The 20,723-nt window shown below is 37.5% G+C and overlaps 3 protein-coding genes across 4 annotated transcripts; all 3 read right to left on the reverse strand.

The window, feature by feature from the left end:
• Positions 1–10: 10 nt before the first annotated feature.
• Positions 11–3,798, reverse strand: LOC18019194 (casein kinase 1-like protein 12). 2 transcript variants are annotated; one of them, XM_006401191.2, is made up of 13 exons: positions 3,328–3,798; positions 3,179–3,219; positions 2,786–2,855; positions 2,529–2,677; positions 2,354–2,449; positions 2,202–2,272; positions 2,062–2,123; positions 1,904–1,967; positions 1,734–1,818; positions 1,518–1,644; positions 1,282–1,431; positions 1,085–1,191; positions 11–471 (listed from the first exon to the last, which is right to left on the reverse strand). In XM_006401191.2, the coding sequence occupies exons 1-13, from the start codon at positions 3,401–3,403 to the stop codon at positions 253–255; spliced, it is 1,317 nt and encodes a 438-aa protein (XP_006401254.1). In that variant the 5' UTR covers positions 3,404–3,798; the 3' UTR covers positions 11–252. The 2 variants fall into 2 exon arrangements, with proteins under 2 accessions (XP_006401254.1, XP_024011461.1); XM_024155693.1 differs by having other exon boundaries at positions 2,529–2,855.
• Positions 3,799–4,506: 708 nt separating this feature from the next.
• On the reverse strand, positions 4,507–7,151 carry LOC18019195 (IQ domain-containing protein IQM5). The gene is made up of 8 exons (XM_006401193.2): positions 7,042–7,151; positions 6,436–6,945; positions 6,081–6,183; positions 5,934–5,999; positions 5,749–5,837; positions 5,565–5,652; positions 5,139–5,471; positions 4,507–5,053 (listed from the first exon to the last, which is right to left on the reverse strand). Exons 2-8 carry the CDS (start codon positions 6,933–6,935, stop codon positions 4,697–4,699), a joined length of 1,536 nt encoding a protein of 511 aa, XP_006401256.1. The 5' UTR covers positions 6,936–6,945; positions 7,042–7,151; the 3' UTR covers positions 4,507–4,696.
• Positions 7,152–16,956: 9,805 nt separating this feature from the next.
• Positions 16,957–19,448, reverse strand: LOC18019196 (aspartate--tRNA ligase 2, cytoplasmic). The gene is made up of 4 exons (XM_006401194.1): positions 19,195–19,448; positions 18,119–19,087; positions 17,654–17,714; positions 16,957–17,559 (listed from the first exon to the last, which is right to left on the reverse strand). Exons 1-4 carry the CDS (start codon positions 19,446–19,448, stop codon positions 16,957–16,959), a joined length of 1,887 nt encoding a protein of 628 aa, XP_006401257.1.
• Between the last annotated feature and the right edge of the window lie 1,275 nt (positions 19,449–20,723).

Below are 20,723 nucleotides of genomic sequence, written 5' to 3' on the forward strand. Positions count from 1 at the left end.
TTTCCACTGCTACTAAAAGCTGTAACTATATACATATACGATAACTCCAACTCCAAACACTGAAATTAATTTCTCTTCGTAGTAAAACAAAACGAAGAAAAGACAAGTAAACTTTAGAAACGATTAAAAGCAATATTAAAAAGAACAAAAAAAAAAAATCAGCAAATTTTCTCGTTTCTCCAATATAGAGTCGAAGCTTTTATAATTAATCTCTGAACAAATATGACAACGTTTTTTTCCTAAGTGGATGGATCAGTGGTGATGAAACCTTTCGTCAGAGACTTGGAGAGTCTCGATGCCTTTGATCGCAGTATCGTATTGTTTTCTGGTGGAAGAAGATCTCTTCCCTTCCGACGTTGAAACCACCGGAGAGTTTCTTAATCCGCCGCCGGTACGGCATCTCTGTAGCTCCTCCGACGTTACTCTTCTTGATGATCCTGCTGATTGTGCGAACAGCGACGAGCTTGGCATCTATGAAGAAAGGAAAACAAAAATATTAATTACTCACCAGAGCCAGAAATTTTCTAAAAAATCTATACTTACTTTCACACAAGAATCACATTGTTTTACAAAATTTAGAACCCCATCACAAAGTTCATACATCAAAATATGAAAAGAACAGATGTTTATACCAATGGTTATGAAGTCCCCCTCTTAAAAAGAATTAATTAATTTTTACGCAGAAAACAAAATCAGATATGTTAAGTTAGCTTTTGGTTTCGACTTTACAATTTTTTTTTTTAATTCATTTTCACAGTTGAAAGCTGACTCTCATTTTGTTGAAAGGCGAAAGTTTTAATAAATACTAAATCTATATTTGATTTCGAATGCTGAAAATATATGAAGCTTTTAGTACATACATGAAATAAGTTAAAAATTTCAGTATGTTTTATTTATTTATTTTTTTATGTGGGGTGGGATTGTGGGAATATTCCAACCGGGATTTTTTATTAAAGCTAATGAAAAAACTCTCCCAAAGAATGGTTTTACAATTTGGATCAGTAAAAGAGCTAAAAGTTTGTAGCTTTGTTGGTTTCGAGAGAGAGAGAGAAAAAAAAGAAAACAGAGCATTTTTTTGTCATACCATTGGGGCTTTAACAGCCGCTGTTGAGATGTTTCCAGAGTTATCAAGAGCTCCTGACATTCTCCTTCTTGATGAATCCATCGGTGGTCTCCCTCCCTCTTCTTCGCCTTCAAGAGAGACAAACAAAGTTTTACACTTTTCTATAGCTTTGTACATTCTATTGATCATAGAGCTCTTCAAGTATTTAAAATTTTCACCTGCATATCTATCGATACTGGTCAATCCTGGGGGCAAACCCGCACTGGTTCCAGCTGCAGGAGTTACGAGGCCACGAGATGGAGGTGCGGTTAGTTGGGACTGCTGATACTTCAATATGGTCCAGTCAAAGACATAATCGAACTGAAACCCTGTGATTAAAGACATGATGTAAGAAAGTGCGGAATTGGGAAATAAAAACATGCGGATTTGAGGGGAAAGAAAAAAGCTTCAAAACCTTCTCGGATAAAGAGATCCCGGAATATTCTTTTGAGATAACCGTAATCTGGTTTATCATCAAACCGAAGCGAGCGACAGTAATGGAAGTAAGATGCGAATTCGGATGGGTAACCCCGGCATAAGGACTGCAGGAAGATGGGGAAATTCGTCAAGGAACAGTAATGAAAGTAGAAGGTTGAAATAAAGAATCAGACTTTGTAATTGAGACTTTTACCTCAATTGATGTAGATACTTTCTTTTCGCTTATTCTCTCATACTTTTGTTTCTTGGTTCCAGCTTTAAGTCCTTGCCATGGAAGACTAAAAAAATACCATGAAAACATTCTTATAAGGAATGCGAAGAACAAAGTAAAACAATAAGGCATGTAGGTAAGATAATACTCACCTTCCTTTAAGGAAATACATGAGAATGTAACCAAGAGATTCTAGGTCATCACGTCGGCTTTGTTCTATATAAAAGAAAAAAATAAGTCATTGATATAAGGACAGTGGCTCGAGCATTACAACACGAAACATCTAAAGCGGGTTTTTTGTTGAACTTACCAATTCCCAAGTGAGTGTTCATACTCGCATATCTTGCAGTTCCAGTGAGATTCTTATTTTCCCTAAAGAATATTAAAATGACGGGCTAGTTCAGAATTGTTAAGTATGAAGAAGATAACAAGTCGATTCGATTGTCTCACCTGTAGGGAATGTGCTGATGGGTAGTATTATCCCGGTATTTCTTAGCAAGACCAAAGTCAATGATGTACACCTTTAGAAACGAAAAAAGGGTTATTTTTGAGATGATACAAAGTAATATGAGAGCAAAATCAAAGATATAGGTGAAGGAAACCTGGTTTGCGCGTCTTCCTAAACCCATGAGAAAGTTGTCTGGCTTGAGATCTCGGTGAAGGAAAGATTTTGAATGGAAATACTCAACACGGTTGATCTAAACATAAAAACCAAAGATTCAAAATCAGTAAACAAGCCTATGGAGAAGGAGTCACATAGAGACAAAAGAGATCTACCATTTGATCTGCAAGCATGAGGACCGACTTCAAGGAAAGTTTCCTGCTACAGAAATTGAACAAGTCTTCAAGACTAGGCCCAAGTAAATCCATCACCAGAACATTGTAGTCACCTTCAACGCCAAACCACTTGACATTTGGAACACCAGCTGCCAAAATTAAAGGTTCAAAAGAGATTAGGGACATGGCTATAGCAGAGCAGATAGAAAGGAGAGAAGAAAAAAACATGCGATCGTTTATCAGAAATGAATTTTTACTTCCTCCCTGTAGAACTCTGTATAACTTCGACTCATATAGCAGCTGGGGATGCTTTGTCTTCACATTTTCCTGCAAAGAGAAAAGACTTAACTCTCAAAAGGCTACTAGCAATAACAAATCAACCTGGAAAATAAAATACAAAATCATGCTACATAAATGTTTTTACGCTCTGGCCATTAAAAAGCTACTAGCAATAACAAATATTTCTAAAAGAAGCTTTGAGACATTTGTGAAGATTAGAGTTTTGTACCAGATTGAAATGATTCAAGTAACTAAATAAATGTTTTTCAAGGTCTAGCTTTTTATAGTAAGCAACAAAGATTGTCTCCATCTGCAATTAAAAATCTTCACATAATATGCCTCAAAAACAAAATTTAGCAGCAAGAACTCACAAGCTTGATTGCGACTTCTTCGTTCGTTTGAATATGAGTACCTAAAGAAACCACAATCCAAGGGCAATGTTAGGGATTTAGATTACAATCCCAGAAAAATCTCAAGAACATATTGGAACAGTAAATGAATTAATTGAGAAAATACGAACCGAGATAGATCTCTCCAAAAGAACCACTTCCGATTTTCCGTCCAAGACGAAATTTGTTTCCCACACGAGCTTCCATCGATAATCGCGATTCAGATTCCAAAACCCTAAACTATGATAATCTCGACCACAAACGCCGACTCAAAAGGGGAAATGTATTCTCTTCCAAACCAAAAAAAAAAAACCCTTTAATCCACCAGAATCGCAGACCCAAAAAGATTCTCCCGGAAAAAAAATAAGGAAAGATCCAATTCAGGGCTGAAACAGGGAAACACAGAAAACCCCAATAGTCATCTTCGTTCTTCCCACTCCTCCTGGCGATCTGGGACAAAAATGCGTAATCGAATGTCGATTCTCTCCTCTGCTTTATCTCTCTCTCTCTCTCTCTCTCTTCACGCGAATTGAAAAAACGAGGATAAAAGGAAGCTTTGATGGGAAGAGAATGAAGGTGTTTCTCAAAGTTTGGGTCTTTTCTTTTTCTCTTCTCTTTCCTTTCTCTTTCCTGACGGGTAATTATTCTCAGCTGCACGGTTCCAAATATACCGGTTTGATTTAACCGAAAACTATTATCGGTTCAACCATTGGCTATATATCAATTTTAAAACCATACGTTATGTTAAACCCTGTATCATTCAACTAGTAGTATTTATTCACAATCAAAATGATTAATGATCGGTTATCATAACTTTTTGAATTTCAAAAAAAATTCAACTCATATTAATTACGTATGAATGATCCATCCATATCGGTTCTTTGACTTTACGGTTTACTTCAGTTGAACGAATAACACGCCCAAAAAAAAAGTGTTAAAATAAAATAAAATATTTAAATTTCGTAACTTGGATTGGCTACGAGAGAGAAATGGGTCACCAAGCGTGAGAGCTACGCGTGCCGTTGGTGAGCGGTAAAGATCGTTTGTCACGTGACTTCCATCCATTTAGTGAGTCCACTAACGTAATCCGCACGTGGCTCCTTTTTTTCTCCGTATTTTGACTTTTCTGGTCTAAATTCTAATCATATGTTGTACGAGGAGGAGATTTTAATTAAGTTGTACATTGGTCGGTCGAAATAAATAACTGTTTTCGTGGGAAAAAACCATTCAACATTTTTCTCATTTCCCCTTCAATTTTTTATGACTTGCTCTATATTTCTAGGTAATTGTATTAAAACCAAAATCGTGAGATCGAAGCGGATGTTACAAAGTAAATAAAAGGTAAAAAGGGTAAATATAACCCTACAAAAATGTAAAATTAAATTATTTGAAAATTTAATGGGTACAAGTTGTACCCTAGTTAAAGAATCACCCAAGACCAGGGGAGGAAACAAAAAATAATAATTTGAATGATCAGATTAGAAAAAAAATGGAAAATTATTAGTTCCTCGGACTTGGAAGACCCATGCAAGATATCCTAGGAGAGACACGAATCTTTGGGCTAGGCCTTGGCGAAGGTATTGGGCCATATAATCCCATCGTTCCGTTGACCACACGAGGAGAAAGGTTGACTTGCTCAAGCGCCCGCGTCTGCAGATCCATGGGATAGTCCCGCACACACCCAATCCTAGGCCCATTTCCGGTACTCCACTTGCACGAAAACGGCTTCTTTTCCCTGAGATCCTCCGCCGTAGGATCAACCGCGTCAGCCTTAGTTTCATCTCCACCGTCAGATTTCGACGGTTTGGTGCTTCCGTCGTTGGATCGCCGATGAATGTCGTCGTCAATCGCATTCAGCTGAAGAACAAAAATTTTAACCATCAGTAATCTCAAAGTTAAGCTAAATCTGATCACATTGATAATCTTTCATAATCTTAATCACCTTGACATTAGTGAGATCCACATGGTTTTCTCTTAAGAAACCGATAAATTCTTGGAAATTCTCCTCCGTCGGGAGATAATGGCCACTGTACGGCCACACAGCTTCTACAACTCCACCGTGAGAGACAATTCTACCGGCGGCAGTAATTGCGGCGCCGGAAAGAAAACTCGAATGCTGAAACCGACCTTTCTCTTTCTGACCAATGTAAAATTTTCTTGTTGTGCTCAACACGAAGATCCATTTGGTTCCTTCGATGGTCTCCACGAGGTTCTTGTTTTGTCGGTTGACTAGTTTCCCTCCTTCCACTACCACTTCGTACGCTTGTCTCTCTTTCTGTTAATCAAACCGAATTACAATCAAAATTAAAATCGGATTGTGTTTTTAATAACCGGAAATAACCGAATAACAATGTACATGTATACATACCGGACCAAGGTAGGTGATGCACTGGCGTTGAAGAAGAGTTCTTGGACATTTGGTGAGATTCACTTCCTTGCCATCTCCAATGTCTAACCTTTGGTATCATTCAAAAGATTTGCTAACGAATCAGCTCAACTAATTGAGAAGAAAAAAATCTTTACAAAATTGACTAAGTTTGTGTTAAATTTACCAGAAGAAAAATGGCTGAGTACTCGCGCTTTCTGACCAAATATCATAGTATAAGTGTAAATTATGTCCGTACCTATGTCGTGGGTCAATCTACATGAAAATAAAATAAACAAAACGTTATTATATATCAAAGTATAATAATCATATACTAAAGTACGAAAGTAAGAATTTAAAGCCGAAACTTACGGCTTCTAACCAATGTCGCAATGCCAATTTCTGGGCTTTATCATCTTTCAACAATCCTTTCCCTACCTATAAAAAACATACTATCAAATTATGATAATGTATGACATTAATTCATTAATTAATCATAAAAGGTTCATTTATTTGTACCTTTGCAGCTTTTGTCCCAGCTCTTGCCCACCTCGACACAGCCGTCTCTGGTTTCTCGTTGGTTCGGTTCGGTTCTGACGCTGCCAATTCCAATTCTTTCCACCTAAACCAAACACAGACACACACATATACTTTCATATAAAATATCAGGTTTGTATAAAGATTAACTTGTTGAAAATATTTTCTATTACAATATTTCTTGCTTCTTTTAGAATATAAACTTTAGTCCAAATGTAAAAGTCCCAATGCAAGTGTTTTCGATTGTTTTTTAGCATTTTTTTCTAAATAAGGGGTTAAATCTAATAAAAGTGAGATTGTATGGGGCATTTTCCATAATATTTAGAACTTAACGTACCATAACTCTTCTGCAACTACTGCGCAGTCAGCGAGATTGCGACGCGTTCGATAACTTTTGTAAACCTTTTGCAACGTAACGGCGGCAGCGTCAAGTTCCGTCGACGGTCTGGGAGACCAAAACGGCGTTGGTTGTGGCACACTTAACGCCGTTAAATTCCCTAAAATTCCCATTTTACCCCTGTTCCTTCTTTTCGGAGACGAGCCTCTTTCTTCGTCTTCTTCTTCTCTGTGCTCCACCTGGACTAGACTCGTGAACGAGAGACTCCTCTCAAGAATCATGTTATCTGGCTTCGGACCTTTCAGGTTTATACCTCTTCTCGTTTTGACCCCAATAGTTTCATCTCTGCAATTGTTTCCCTGCTCGACCAAATCTTTGAACGATAAAGTCTTCTCCAGATACATATTTACTGGTTTTTTCAGAATTCTTGGTGTTTCACACTCTTTAGAATCTTTCTTGAAACTGTTGTCTCTTTGTAAGTAACCAAAAGATAGAGCCATTAAAGTTTACCTGTAAAAAATTTAAAGTAATATATTCAGACAAGAGATAAAGAAAGGAGAATATATAGTTTCGGTTAAAAATCCAAATATTTAGGAAGATACTTACACTGTTACGATCTTGAGAAGTTTCGTCGAGTGTTGCTTTTTTTTATTTGTTGAGGGGGCATAAAAAACCAGAGAGAGACCTATTAAAGACAAAAGAAGAACTCTGTTTCTGGTAATGTCTCTTCTTTGCCCATCTGCCGTCTCTATATATATATATACATATATATATATTAAGTGTATATTAACTATGACGTAATTAATATATTTTTCTTGAGAACAAATTTCGGATTGGACCTTAGGATACGCAGTGAAGATTTTTCTTTGAGTCTTAATTCAAAGGTTTTACAATTCCGTCCGATTTAAAACATAAAAAATCAAGCCACACGAGCTCTTTGATTTTCAATATAACACTATTTGTTAATACTAGCGTGTGGGAGCGTGTGGGGCATATTTAAATACGTCTTTATATTGATTATTATATAATCTTACTCACAACTTATTTACATTTATAAGATTGTTTACATATACTGTTAGTACATACCAATTTACATATGCAAGCTTTTGTATTATACGCACGGGCACGGCGTTACGTATGGCTTATGGAGGGTTTAGGGGCATCTTTGAATACGTCGTCGTATCGATTGTGTAAACTAACAAGTCACAACTCACAACTTATCTACACTTTGATAACATTGTTGGAAGTTGTATACACATTATACCCTATTATATTAGTATATACATACTAGTATACTACCTTAAATATGTGATAGATATACGCACGGCGTTACGTATGGAACGTGGCATCTTTGAATACGTCGTCGACTCGTCGTACTTCTAAAAGTTCGCAACTTTATATGCATTTCTTAATTTTCGGCTCCGATCATTATATACGTTCCAATTCTGTAGTTATGTACTTTTAAACCAATTCTGTAACCATTTTTTTCGGTCAACGGATTCGTTCTATTTCTGTTTCGGATAGGAGGTATTAAATTTATTCTTGGTTTGTGCGCCTTTTTCTATTGAAAGTTTGAAACAAACAGGTTCATCAAGTCTACAAGAAAAAAATTACTAGTATGTTTCTTTAATTGACATCACATTATATAGTATATGTTACGAATACGCCTATATACAGTAGTAGCATATAATTGCCAAATTAAATAATTATGTCGAATCATTCTGCTCTGAGCTGTTTATATTGAAGATTAGACTTTTTATTATGTTTTACTACAGACACAAAAAAAGAAAAAGAAAGTGAGACTTGGAATTCTATATATATTATATATGTAGGTATTCATAAGTTTTGTTTCGATTACATTTGTACAGTTAATTCATCTGGTTATGAGATATTTTTTTTAATTATTCAAACCCAAGTAGGAGCTCATATTTTGAGATATGAGTTTTGTTTTTAAATAATGCTAATTTAGAATATAAGAACTTTACAGCTTAAATGTCAATAGGAATTATTGTAAAAGTGGTATTTCACTGTTATTTCATTTGTGGCGGTAACGCTAGATGAATAGTGGTGTTTTATACAATAATTTAATTGTATATATAACAATAATTCTACTACACGAAAACAGTATTTTACCGACTAAATTTAGCGACTCATTATGTAGTCGCTAAATTTACCGACTATTACACGACTACTTGACGACTACCCTGCGACTAAACCAATTTAGTCGCCAAATCATCGTCTATTAATGACCACAATATGTCGTTGTACAACTGTCGCCATTTGGCGACTAATATACGACTAATATGTTGTCGGTAAACTGTTGTCGTTAAATTGTCGTAATGTGGCGACTAAAAGGCGACTGTTGCGGCGAATCGCAAAAAATTAAACACGTGTTTTACATTTTGTGGTTGGTGTATCTACTTTTAACGACTATTGGTTTGTAGTCGTTAATTGGACGCAAAACAGTCGCAATGTAGTCGGGAAAATATCTATATATACAGCTTAGCGATTTCTCTGCTGGATCACAATTGTGCCTTGGCTGAATCATAATTTTTGGCTGAATCACAATTACGAGTTTTTTTTATATAAAATGTCAGGAAATTCTAATTATAGAGAATGGATGTATAAGAAGATTGATGAAAAGACGGGAAATTTCTCGGCTGAATTTGTAGAAGGAATGGAGCAATTCATGAATTTTGCAAACAATCAGCCTCTGACACAAAGCAATGGTGGCAAGTTTTACTGCCCTTGTAGTGTTTGCAAAAATTGCAAATTTTTACTGGGAAAAAAATTTGGAATCATTTGTATAGTAAAAGATTCATGCCGGATTATTATATTTGGTATAAGTATGGAGAAGAAATTACTGATCTGGATTGTGAAACTAGTTCTGTTGATACAACTCATATAAGTGGGAGTGAAGAAGATCAAATGGGTCATATTGCTGAAAATAGTTATATGCATATGGTGAATGATGCATTTCATGATAACTATCATCAAGGTGATAACTATCAGAATGTACAAGAACCTGTGCATAATCATTCCCAAAAGTTTTACAACCTCTTAGATGCTGGAAAAAATCCTTTATATGATGGTTGTCGGGAAGGCCACTCGTAGTTATCCTTAGCTGCTCGGTTCATGCAAAATAAGGTGGATTATAATATGAGTGAAAAGTGTGTGGATTCGTGGGCTTCTTTGTTTACCGAGTATCTACCTGACGGGAATAATGCAACCAGTTCAAATTACGAGACAGAGAAACTGATGGGAAATTTAGGCCTCCCATTTCATAAAATTGATGTTTGTATTAACAATTGTATGATCTTCTGGAAAGAAGATGAAATGTGGGAGGAATGTAAATTTTGTCAAGCACCAAGGTATAAGCCGAACGAAGGTCGACGACGATCACAAACTAGAATACCATATAGTCGTATGTGGTATCTACCTATTGCTGACAGATTGAAGCGAATGTATCAGAGCAAGAAGACGGCAGCGGCAATGAGATGGCATGCGGAGCACCAAGCAAAGGAAGGAGAAATGTGTCATCCCTCTGATGCTGCAGAGTGAAGATATTTTCATGATCTACATCCCCAGTTTGCCGAAGAACCTCGTAACGTTTATCTTGGATTATGTACATATGGGTTCAATCCTTTTGGCATGTCTCACAATCATTCTGTATGGCCTGTGATCTTGACTCCTTAGAATTTACCCCCAGGTATGTGCATGAAGACAGAGTACTTATTCCTTACAATATTGAATTCTGGGTCTAATCATCCGCGAGCTAGTCTTGATATCTTCCTCCGCCCACTTATCGAGGAGTTAAAAGAATTATGGTCAGTTGGAGTAGATGCATATGATGTATCCTTGAATCAAAATTTCAAATTAAAAGCTGTGTTGATGTGGACGATAAGCGACTTTCCGGCGTATGGTATGTTATCTGGATGGACGACCCACAGTAAATTGTCTTGTCCAATTTGCATGGAAGACACAAAGGCTTTTTATCTGCCAAATGGAAGGGTTTAGGGTTTAGGGTTTAGGGTTCAGGGTCATCCATTAAGGAAGAATAGAAAAGACTTTTTGAAGGGTAGACACGCTATTAATGAGTATCCACCAGAGTCTTTAAATGGTGAGCAAGTTTATACCGAGCGGATTGAATCTGTCAAACCCCCAAAAACATCGGAGTGTGGTGGAAACGGTCATGAAAAAAAGAAGGCTGGATACGGGAAGTGGCACAACTGGCACAAAGAAAGCATATTTTGGGAGTTGCCGTACTGGACGGACCTCAATCTCCGACATTATCTTGATGTGATGCATATAGAGAAGAATTTTTTCGACAACATCATCAATACTCTTATGAGTGTGGTGGGAATATCAAAAGACACAATCAAGTCAAGATTGGATATAGAACGATTCTGTGATCGAGCTCACTTACACGTTGATGCGAATGGTGAAGCACCTTTTCCTGTATACACATTGGAAGAAGCTGACAGGACAAAAATATTGGAATGCGTGAAAATGGTACAATTCCCAGACGGTTATGCCGCAGACTTAGCAAGTTGTGCTGATATAGAGAAAGGAAAGTTTTCAGGCATGAAGAGTCATGACTGTCATGTTTTTATGGAACGGCTACTTCCATTTATCTTTGCAGAACTTCTTGATCACAATGTCCATCTTGCATTATCAGGTACTTTGTTATAAATCAAATCAGTTTAATTTACAATTAAGTATAATTACTATATTATATAACCACTTGAGTTTGTATATTTTAGGGGTTGGAGGATTCATAATTATGAATATATTTTATTAAAACAATGATAAATTTATTTTATGTCTGCAGGTTACTTACTGGAATGCCACAAATCCTTTCTCTGTTTGGGTTCAAGACATAGTACACGGACCTGTGAATAAGGCAAAAACCTGGCCTATCTATTTTACCCGAGGATATTTGTTTCATACGCAGAATCATGGAATGGGATGGAAAACATGTAACTATGGGGTCTGTGTCAAAGGAGAAAATTATACGGATGCATCAGATGATGCTGATTTCTACGGGACCTTAACTGATATCATACAACTGGAGTATGAGGGAATGGTAAATTTGAAGATCACACTTTTTAAGTGTAACTGGTATGACCCTGTTATTGGTAGAGGCACTCGAAGGAGCAATGGCGGCATTGTTGATGTTCTTTCATCAAGAAGATATAACAAATATGAGCCATTTATTCTGGGTATATATAACTAAATATTTACATACATATTTTATATATAGTTATTGACATTTGTATATGTTGATATTTCACAGCTTCTCAAGCGGACCAAGTTTGTTTCATCCCGTATCCATACCAGAGGAGACCAAAACAGTTGTGGCTTAACGTGTTAAAAGTAAATCCGAGAGGAAATATTTCTGGAGAATATGAAAACAAAGAACCTGCTCTATTGCAAGAAATTAATGATGATGCTGTCATGCTGACTACGATTGAGGATCTCGTGGTTGACAACCGAGTGCACGGGGTGAATCCGATAAATCTTGATTTCGACGTTGGAGATGCAGAACCTGATGATGAATTTCATTGTAATTTATCCTCTTCAGATGATGATGAGGAGGCTGAGGAAGAACCTTACTAGATTTTCTGAATGACTGTAATCTACTTTTCTATTTTAAATCAAACAATGTAATGAATTAGTTGTATAATTAAGTATGTTAATCTTGTCTATTACTAATAAAAACATTGTGACTAAATAGCGACTGGAAAACGACTACGAAACTATTGCGACTGAAGCCCGACTAATCCACGACTACATTGGCATTTAACTAATTAAAAAATTCAGGCCCAATTAAGCCCAAGCTCGATTAATTCCCCCAAATTTTACGACTGAAGACCGACTAATTAACGACTACATTGGCCCATTTAACTAATAAACAAATCAGGCCCAAGCAAGCCCAATCCCGATTAATTCCCCCAAATCATCGACCCTAAATCCCCAAATTTCTCTAATTCCCTAACTCCCGAAACCCTAATTTCTCTAATCCTTCTTCGATCTCTCTTCCCCTTCTTCGATCTCTCTTCCCCTTTGTCCAATCTCTCTTCCCCTTTGTCGAATCTCGACCCTAAACCCCTTTCCGAACCGATTAGCCTCTACCCTAATACCGACGATTTCGATGCCTGGGAATGGAAGGAAGAAATTCCGACGAGGGTCTTCTTCATCGGCACGGAGAACGAAGTCGCCTCTTCCAGCGCAGTACGAGTTCACTCCAGCGAGCGATAACCCGTCTCCACCACCGGTTGTCCCCTCCTTCACGCATGTGAGGGAATATCCACCCCCGCAGCAACTTTTCGCATCACCGACTCCACAGCCTCAAAGTCGAAGCTCAGACTCTCAACCTCACACCTCTCAGAACTCACATCGTCGCACCTCTCAACACAACTCCTCTCCAGCATCTCACCAAGGAGCATCTCCCCTTTCTCAAGACCGGACTTCACAATCATCTCAAGCTCAAACTGCTCACTCAGCTGAAGCTCAGAGTTCCGGTGAAGAAGCTTCCTTTGAAGAATGCACTGCAAACCTCGCGAAAGACCAACTGAGAATCCTTAATGCACTGCTTACCAAGCCTGGCTGGGAAGAGTATACGACGGTCCTCTCTCCCACTCCGAAGCCTAATACAACATGGTAAGATTCTCTATCCTCCTTATCTTTGTTTCATTTCTCTTGTTTGTGTTAATTAGTGTTGATTCCATTTGTGTTGATCATTTGCATTGTTTGTGTCTTGATAGGTTCGGTCGTGACAAGTCTTCATTGACTAGGAAGATTACTAAAATCTTCACAAACAAGTTCGATGGTGAGTTCTATTCTTGGACTTGTGTGCCTCGGGAAAGACAGGAAAGATACTTCGTGGAATTTGCGGTAATGTTCTACCATTTCATTTTAGTTTTGTTTGGTTTGCTTACTGTTCAATATCATATCTATTAATATGCATTACTAACATCATCTTTTCATGCTAGAAAACCCATACATGGGATCCTTTAATCACCGGAGTGGTCCAAGAGCATTTTGAGGCTATCTGCCAACGCAGGATGAAAGACATGGTGAGTACGTGTAGAACTTCTCGGGAGCAGCCAAACTGGATCAACGACACACTGTGGAAGAAGATGATTAAGGTCTGGGATACTGATGACTGCAGAGAGAGGAGTGCGACAACATCAGCGGCTCGGTTGTCTGAACGTGGAGGTCTAGGTCCGCATGTACAGCTATCAGGACAGAAGTCATACCTTCAAATCCAGCAAGAGATGGTAAGTTACCTTGTCCATTTTTAGTATTGAGCTCATTTCATTTCAAAAATCATTTTCATACCTTACCTTATTCATCATTTTTCAGGAGGAGGAATTGGGAAGACCAGTGAGTCTTGGTGAAGTTTTCATCAAGACTCACACAAGACCAGATGGCACTTATGTTGATCGAAAAGCTCAGGCTGTAGCTGAAACCTATAAGAAGAACTTGGAAGCCAAGTTTGCTGAGCTCTGGACAGATATAGGAGAGAACAACGAGCTATCTCCTCGGCCTTAGCTATCCATAGCAGAGGACAACGAGCTATTTCTTCAGGTATGCTCTTTTTTTGTTTGTTTTTTGTGTTTTACGCAATAGCTGTTTGTATGTTTGGTTTTCATACTGATCACTCTTTTTTTTTTTACAAGTCGACTTTCACCAATGAGAGAGGAGTACATTATGGTGTAGGAAGCCTTTCTCAGTCACTAGATGCCGGCAAAAGGAAGTACCCTGGAAGCACTCTTGCATTCAACACACTGCAAGATCAGTTGCAACAAGCTCACAAAAAGATAGAAGAACAGGCGGCTGAGAATGCAAGGCGTGAAGCAGAGCATACCAAGGTTGCAGCTGCCCAACAAGCCAAGATCGAGCAATTGACATTGCTCGAAAGGTACCTAAGCGAAACTGATCCAGGGTTCTTGGACTTCAAGGCTGCTCACTCTGTTCCCACGTCTTCACCTCCAACCCCTGTTACAACAGCTGCTGCAATCGGTGATGCTCCAAACGGTGCTTCAACAGCTCCTCCAACTACTGCTCCAACTACTCAACCGCAAGATCCTCTAGGTTTCTCATCTTTATCAAACTCATTTTAATTGTCTCTATTTTGTGAACTTGACTCCAATGGTTGAATATGGTTTTTGTGGTAACCATTGGATTTGGTAATCTTTTGTTTTGGGAACAACGGTTTTTTTTTTGTGATGATGTAATACATTTTAGGAAACAATGCTTTTAATTTTTATGGCTAATGGTTCTTATATGAAGTTTTTGTTTTACTGCATTTTGTATTTGCATTTTGTATTTGGTTTACAATTGATTTTAGGTACCAAAATTAGCACCTTAAATAAGCATACCAACTTTTGTAATCCACAAAGAAAATAGTCGCAAATTGGACGGAACTTAGTCGTAATTCAATCGCAATTTAGTCGCTAATTAGTCGGGACTTTTTCAAATCCAGTCGTTAGGTAGTCGGCAATCAGTCGTATCCAAATCACTATGTTGTCGTTCATTAGTCGCAAAAGTAGTCGCCAACATAGTCGCCAACTGGTCGTAGATTGGTCGTCAAATTTAACGACTACTTAGCTACTCCTTGAAACGACTAACTAGCGATTACAATTCAGTCGGTATATAATCGTAACTTAGTCGTAAAGCAGTCGCCAAATATTACGACTAATCAACGACTGCTTAACGTCATCATCGTTTAGTCGGCATTTAGTCGTGAATGTACGATTGATTAACGACTATTTTGATTTGCGACTAAATATTTCCGACTACATACATTAGTCAAACCTGACTAATTGTGATGTCGCAAATTACATGTAATCTTGTAGTGTTCATCCTAGTTTCTATAGTATAAGATTGTGAAAACTAGTAAACGAAAACGTGTAAAAGAAATGTCCGTCTTCGTGTCCTCGATCGTGGGACTAATTTCTCGTATTTTTGATTAGAGAATTTCACACAAGTCAAATCAAATCTATAACATTCGAGTTTGGTGAGAAAACGCGGTGTGGGACACTTAGCATATAGTTGCATATTACAACTTTAAATAATATGATTACGATGATGATATTAAAATATATATATATATATATGATTACGATTATGATAGTGCAAAGCCAATAGTAATTTTACAATATGCATGGTTGATTTCAATGGTCCAAACAATCTTTATATATTAAATCAACTAACACTACTACATTAATAAAATAAATATTATGATTTATGGCGGTCAAAGAAAGCAACCACATACGAATGTGATAAAGACAGGAGAGCACCAAAACCGGTTTCGGGGTCGTAAGGTGTAATTGTAGAGTCAACCAATTGCGGTCAGGTCCCTTTACATTTGGGTTTTCCTAAAAGGGTTTCTTCTCCTTGTTTCTACTCGATTGTATAGCGTACGTGTTAGTTCAAAGTTGTTGACTTAATTATCTCACTCGCTCACCTTTTAGACGACACAAAACAAACACCGAAACAATACGTATGTGTTGCTATATACTATCACGATAATGCATCAAAAGTAACCTATTTCTGCTAGTAAAAAAATTGGTTTTAACATTTTTCTTAACTAGTTATCATGTGATGTTGGAAATTTGTCTCTTTTTTTTTTTGCTAAGAGAAAAAGATAGATAAAAGGCTCTTTGAAGTTTGTCTATAACATGATTTATTTATTTGTAATTAACGACTTTAATTAGTTGAATACGAATATACGATGATGGTTTAACCAAAACCGACGCTCTATACGTAACGCTGTGCGTATATCCTCTATGTAAGTTTTTTTCTTACTAAACAAAAATTTGGATCTATGTCCCAACTAAAGCTTGTATGTGTTTTTTTTGTTTTTTTGCTTTTTTAACTTGTGGTTTTTTTTTGGTATGGATATTAATAGGTCAGATTTCAATTTTCAATACCTTTGCATCAATTCATTGTAATGATGAGAATGGCGAATTAGTGAACGTAACTTTTAAGAAAAAAAACTATTAACAGAAAAGCAGGAATGTAAATTTCTAAAAAATAGATTGTATTAGACTTTTAGTCTTTTTGATCCAAAATCAGGTTTTGATAATATTTGGTTGTTTTACAAAGCGTAAATCGTAAATCACCTCTTATGAAGCGGAAAGTTCCAATTCGGATTTTAACCAAAACAAAGGTTCTAATTCAGCTCTCGAAACGCTACAACAATATATCTCTAACGGATTGAGTTACCAACATTTGGTATAAATAATTATATATATAATTAAGTAGAGAAATTTTATTTTTTTTCATCAGAAAATCAATCAACAAAAATATTGGGAGAAATGGGTTTAGTTTACTCGGTAATGAGAAATACAACATAAGTAAAATCAAGATTCACTTGCACTACAGGGCAAGAATCAGGAAAAGACAATAAAATCCTTTAATTAAAACTCTCGAAAAATATTCATGAGAAAGAAGATCTGCGAAGTCTGGTGAAATATCCATGCCTTTAGCTTTGAAGTTGAACAGATTGTATTAGGGAGCGAGCCTTTGAGGGTCACGAGGGAAAAGCGATGTTTTGCGGATGTTATTGAGGGCACAAAAGAGCATTACGACTCGCTCCAGCCCAACTCCGAATCCACCGTGAGGAGGTGCACCGTACCTAAATGCATCGATGTATGTTTCTAACGTCTTCAGATCAATGCCACATTCTCCTGCTCGTTCCTCCAAGAATTCTAGGATATGAATACGTTGGGCTCCTGATATGATCTCCTCACCTCTTAAGAAGACATCAAATGAGTTGCTGTAGCGAGGATCGTCTCCACATGGCATAGTGTAGAATGGCCTAACTGCAGCAGGGAAGCGATGCAGCATGTAGAACTCTGTGTTGTACTTTTCTAAAACGAGCTGGCCAAGCTTTCTCTCAGTTTCTGTATTTAGATCTCCAAGAGGATCAACCTCCACACCAGCATCCTTAAGCATTTGAATCCCTTCTGCAAAAGTTAGCCTCAATGTTTTTGGAAGAAACTTCAAAGGTTCAAATGGGTATTGCTCTCTGACAGCTTCTAGTTCCTCATTGCCCCTCTCGTTCAATTTAGTGAATATGAAGACAAACAGCTCGTCAACAAGATCCATAATCTTGCAAAAAACAAGAAATATATTAGCACCATATATTGGCAGCAGAATAGACATACTTTTGAGATTAAATATAATTAACATCACACAATCTTACCTCAGAATAGTGCATTTGAATCTCCATCTCCACATCAAGACCAACGAATTCACACAGGTGTCTTAGACACGGGTACGGGGTCGGGAAACTGGGACGGGAACGGGGACGGGAAACTGGGACGGGAACGGGGACGGGAAACGGCAAATTAAAAATTTATAGATACAGGTACGGTATGGATACGTCAAATAAATATGTATGTATATAACAAAATAATACACATACATTTGAGCTAAATTTTTTTTTCTAATACTTCAAAAGAGTTTTATCATTTCCTAAATCCACAAATACTATACTACTAAAGGAAATAACCACTCTTGATCATTAATATATACTAGGAAAAATTTCATATTAATATAACCCTTCCCAAATTCCTAGAAACCTTAGAGAAACGTTTCCGAGCTGTCCCCAATCAGTACCCGTCCCCAAAACGTTTCGGAGACGTGAGACGTCTACAAACTGCCGTACCCGTGCTTCATAGGGTGTCTATGAGTGAAGGAGTCTTCTGCTCTGAAAACAGAACCAACCACAAAGACGCGTCCAAAGTCTCCACATATTGCCATCTGCTTATGAAGCTGAGGAGACTGAGCCAGACAAGCAGGCTGTCCAAAGTAGTCCAACTTAAACACAGCAGAACCACCTTCGCTACTACCAGCGATCAGTTTCGGTGTGAAGATTGGAACAAACCTCTTGGATATTAAAAACTCTATGAACGCAAAAAAGACATGACCCTCAATGCGGAAAATGGCTTGATTAGCCGGTGTCCTGAGGTCGATCACTCTATTATTCAAACGTGTATACTGATCAGCACCAGCTTTTCCAGCCTTTAAATCTGCTTCACTTCTTGCAGCATTCTCCACGAGAAGTGGTAACTGTGGAAAGCCATTGTTGAGGCAGTAGGCTTTTCTCACTTGAATCTCGACCTTCTGCGTGGATGCTTTAACAGGTTCCTTGGGGAGCACGACAACACCGATGACATCGACAAAGGACTCGCTGCTAAGCTGCTTGAGGAATTTAATCATGTTGACGCTCACTTTGGTCTCCTCTGATTGTGTAGCCACACATTGGACCTTGAATCCATTTTGCCTCAACATCATAAACCCTAGTTTGCTAGATTTATGGCGATACGTTTCTAATCGTCCTCTGATCAGAACCTCTGTTCCAACCATCTCTTCCACCAAATCCCTCACTTCGGTCATCTTCTTTCCTTCAGTAGCCTCTCTCCATTTACCGGCCGCCGTCGAGTTTAACTCGGTGAAAGTCACGTCACCGTAGTTCTCGGAATAATACGATTCATCTTCCAGGGATAGAGAAGCAGTCTTGCGGTTTAGGGTTTCTTGTTCTTGTTTGCGGCACAGTTTCGCGGCTTCCTTCTTTGCCGCTTTCTTGCTTCTCATCTTCTCTCCAGATTCCTTTGAGGGAGAAGCGATTTCTCGGCTATAACAACACGAGAGTAAACCGTGTTCAAGTCAGGCAATGGGTCTTCATCGATGATTTGGTCACGAATGACGCTGAAACGAGATTCGTCAAGACCGAAAAGGAACCTGTGAACACGAGCATCTTCACGTTCTTTCTCCATGAATGCAGCGGCAGAACAGGTGCAGGAAACAGAGGTTTTGAGACTCTGAACCTCTTCCCAAAGCTTGGTGAGACGTCCATAATACTCGAGAACAGATTGGCCGTTCTGTTTGCATTTGGTGATCTCCTCTTCAAGCATGTGTTTACGTACACCGTTTTTGACGGAGAAGCGAGTCTTGAGAGGAGAAGTAGTAGTAGACGTAGAGGATTCTGTTGCCATGATCGATTGTCAACGAAGATTGTAGAAGAAGAAAGGGTTTTAGAAAGCGGAAGCAAAAAGAAAGCGGAGAAGAAAATAACCGGTTTAAGGATCAATTTGCTCTGATTCTATGAAATAATATGAAAGCTTGATACATCGACATCTTCATATATATACATAATTATTTCCAAAATCCTAAGCCTATTAGAAATACAATCACTAAAAACACCTCATTTACAACAACCATATTCGTTGTAAATTTGTTGTATATGAGTGTTTGCATCGATTTTACGACAAAAATCAAATCGTCGTGAATCGATCGTCGTAAATCTAATTTCGTCGTAAATTCGTTGTAATTAGCGACGATTTATATTCGTCGCTAATTTACGACGATTTTACAACGAATTTTAATATTTTTTTAATTTTTATTTTTAATTTTTTACAACGATTTTACAACGATTTTTATTATTTCTTTTTATTTTTACAACGATTTTACAACGATTTTTATTATTTTTATTATTTTTATTTATTTATTTTACGACGATTTTACAACGATTAATTTTTTTTTTTTAATTTTTCCGGCAATGGTGGTTCCGGTGGTGATAGCTCCTCCGGCGGTGGTGGCTCCTCCGGCGGCGGTGGCTCTTCCTGCGCCGGTGGTCGCCGGTGGTCGCTGGTGGTCGCCGGTGGTCGCTGGTGGTCGCCGGTGGTCGCTGGTGGTCGCCGGTGGTCGCTGGTGGTCGCCGGTGGTGGTCACCGGTGGTCGCCGTTGGTGATCCGTGGTGGCCGGTGGTTACTCTGATGATAGTGATACACTGATTGTTTAATAGTTATGAGTATGTATATATATACTAGAACAAATTTTCCAAAACTACCGATGTTGGACTTTGTATATTTTATGAAATCGTTGTAAAATCGTTGTAATTTACGACGATTTTACGACGATTTGATTTTTTTTTTAATAAAAAAAAATTTAAAACAAAATTTAAAAAAAAGAATTTAAATAAAAAATTTAAAAAAAAAATCGTCGTAAAATCGTTGTAATTTACGATGATTTGATTTTCTTTTCAATAAAAATTTTTTAAAAAAAAAAATTAAAAAAAAAAATTTTTAAAAAAAAATCGTCGTAAATTGCAACGATTTTACGAATATTTTTTTTTAAAATTATTAATTTCTAAAAACAAAATATCATCGTAAAAACATCGTAGATGGCGACGGTTTTACAACGATTTTTTTTTGCAACGAATTAACGACGATTGTGTGCCAAATCGTCGTTAATTTGCGACGACAATAATT

The sequence above is a fragment of the Eutrema salsugineum genome, unplaced genomic scaffold (genome assembly GCF_000478725.1).
Source record: "Eutrema salsugineum unplaced genomic scaffold, Eutsalg1_0 scaffold_2, whole genome shotgun sequence".
In the NCBI taxonomy this organism is placed as follows: Eukaryota; Viridiplantae; Streptophyta; class Magnoliopsida; order Brassicales; family Brassicaceae; genus Eutrema; species Eutrema salsugineum.

What these genes read in the sequence shown, in the direction of transcription:
- LOC18019195 (XM_006401193.2), bottom strand. Translation starts at nt 6,935, where the DNA reads ATGGCTCTATCTTTTGGTTACTTACAAAGAGACAACAGTTTCAAGAAA. An exon ending in ACTCAGCCATTTTTCTTCTG is followed by an intron (nt 5,653 to 5,748) that starts GTAAATTTAACA and finishes ATGATACCAAAG; the next exon opens with GTTAGACATTGGAGATGGCA. An exon ending in GCATCACCTACCTTGGTCCG is followed by an intron (nt 5,472 to 5,564) that starts GTATGTATACAT and finishes TTTGATTAACAG; the next exon opens with AAAGAGAGACAAGCGTACGA.
- LOC18019194 (XM_024155693.1), bottom strand. Translation starts at nt 3,403, where the DNA reads ATGGAAGCTCGTGTGGGAAACAAATTTCGTCTTGGACGGAAAATCGGA. An exon ending in GGATCTCTTTATCCGAGAAG is followed by an intron (nt 1,432 to 1,517) that starts GTTTTGAAGCTT and finishes CTTTAATCACAG; the next exon opens with GGTTTCAGTTCGATTATGTC. An exon ending in CAGTATCGATAGATATGCAG is followed by an intron (nt 1,192 to 1,281) that starts GTGAAAATTTTA and finishes TCTCTCTTGAAG; the next exon opens with GCGAAGAAGAGGGAGGGAGA.
- LOC18019196 (XM_006401194.1), bottom strand. Translation starts at nt 19,448, where the DNA reads ATGGCAACAGAATCCTCTACGTCTACTACTACTTCTCCTCTCAAGACT. An exon ending in AGACACCCTATGAAGCACGG is followed by an intron (nt 17,715 to 18,118) that starts GTACGGCAGTTT and finishes CCCGTGTCTAAG; the next exon opens with ACACCTGTGTGAATTCGTTG. An exon ending in TTCAAATGCACTATTCTGAG is followed by an intron (nt 17,560 to 17,653) that starts GTAAGATTGTGT and finishes GTTTTTTGCAAG; the next exon opens with ATTATGGATCTTGTTGACGA.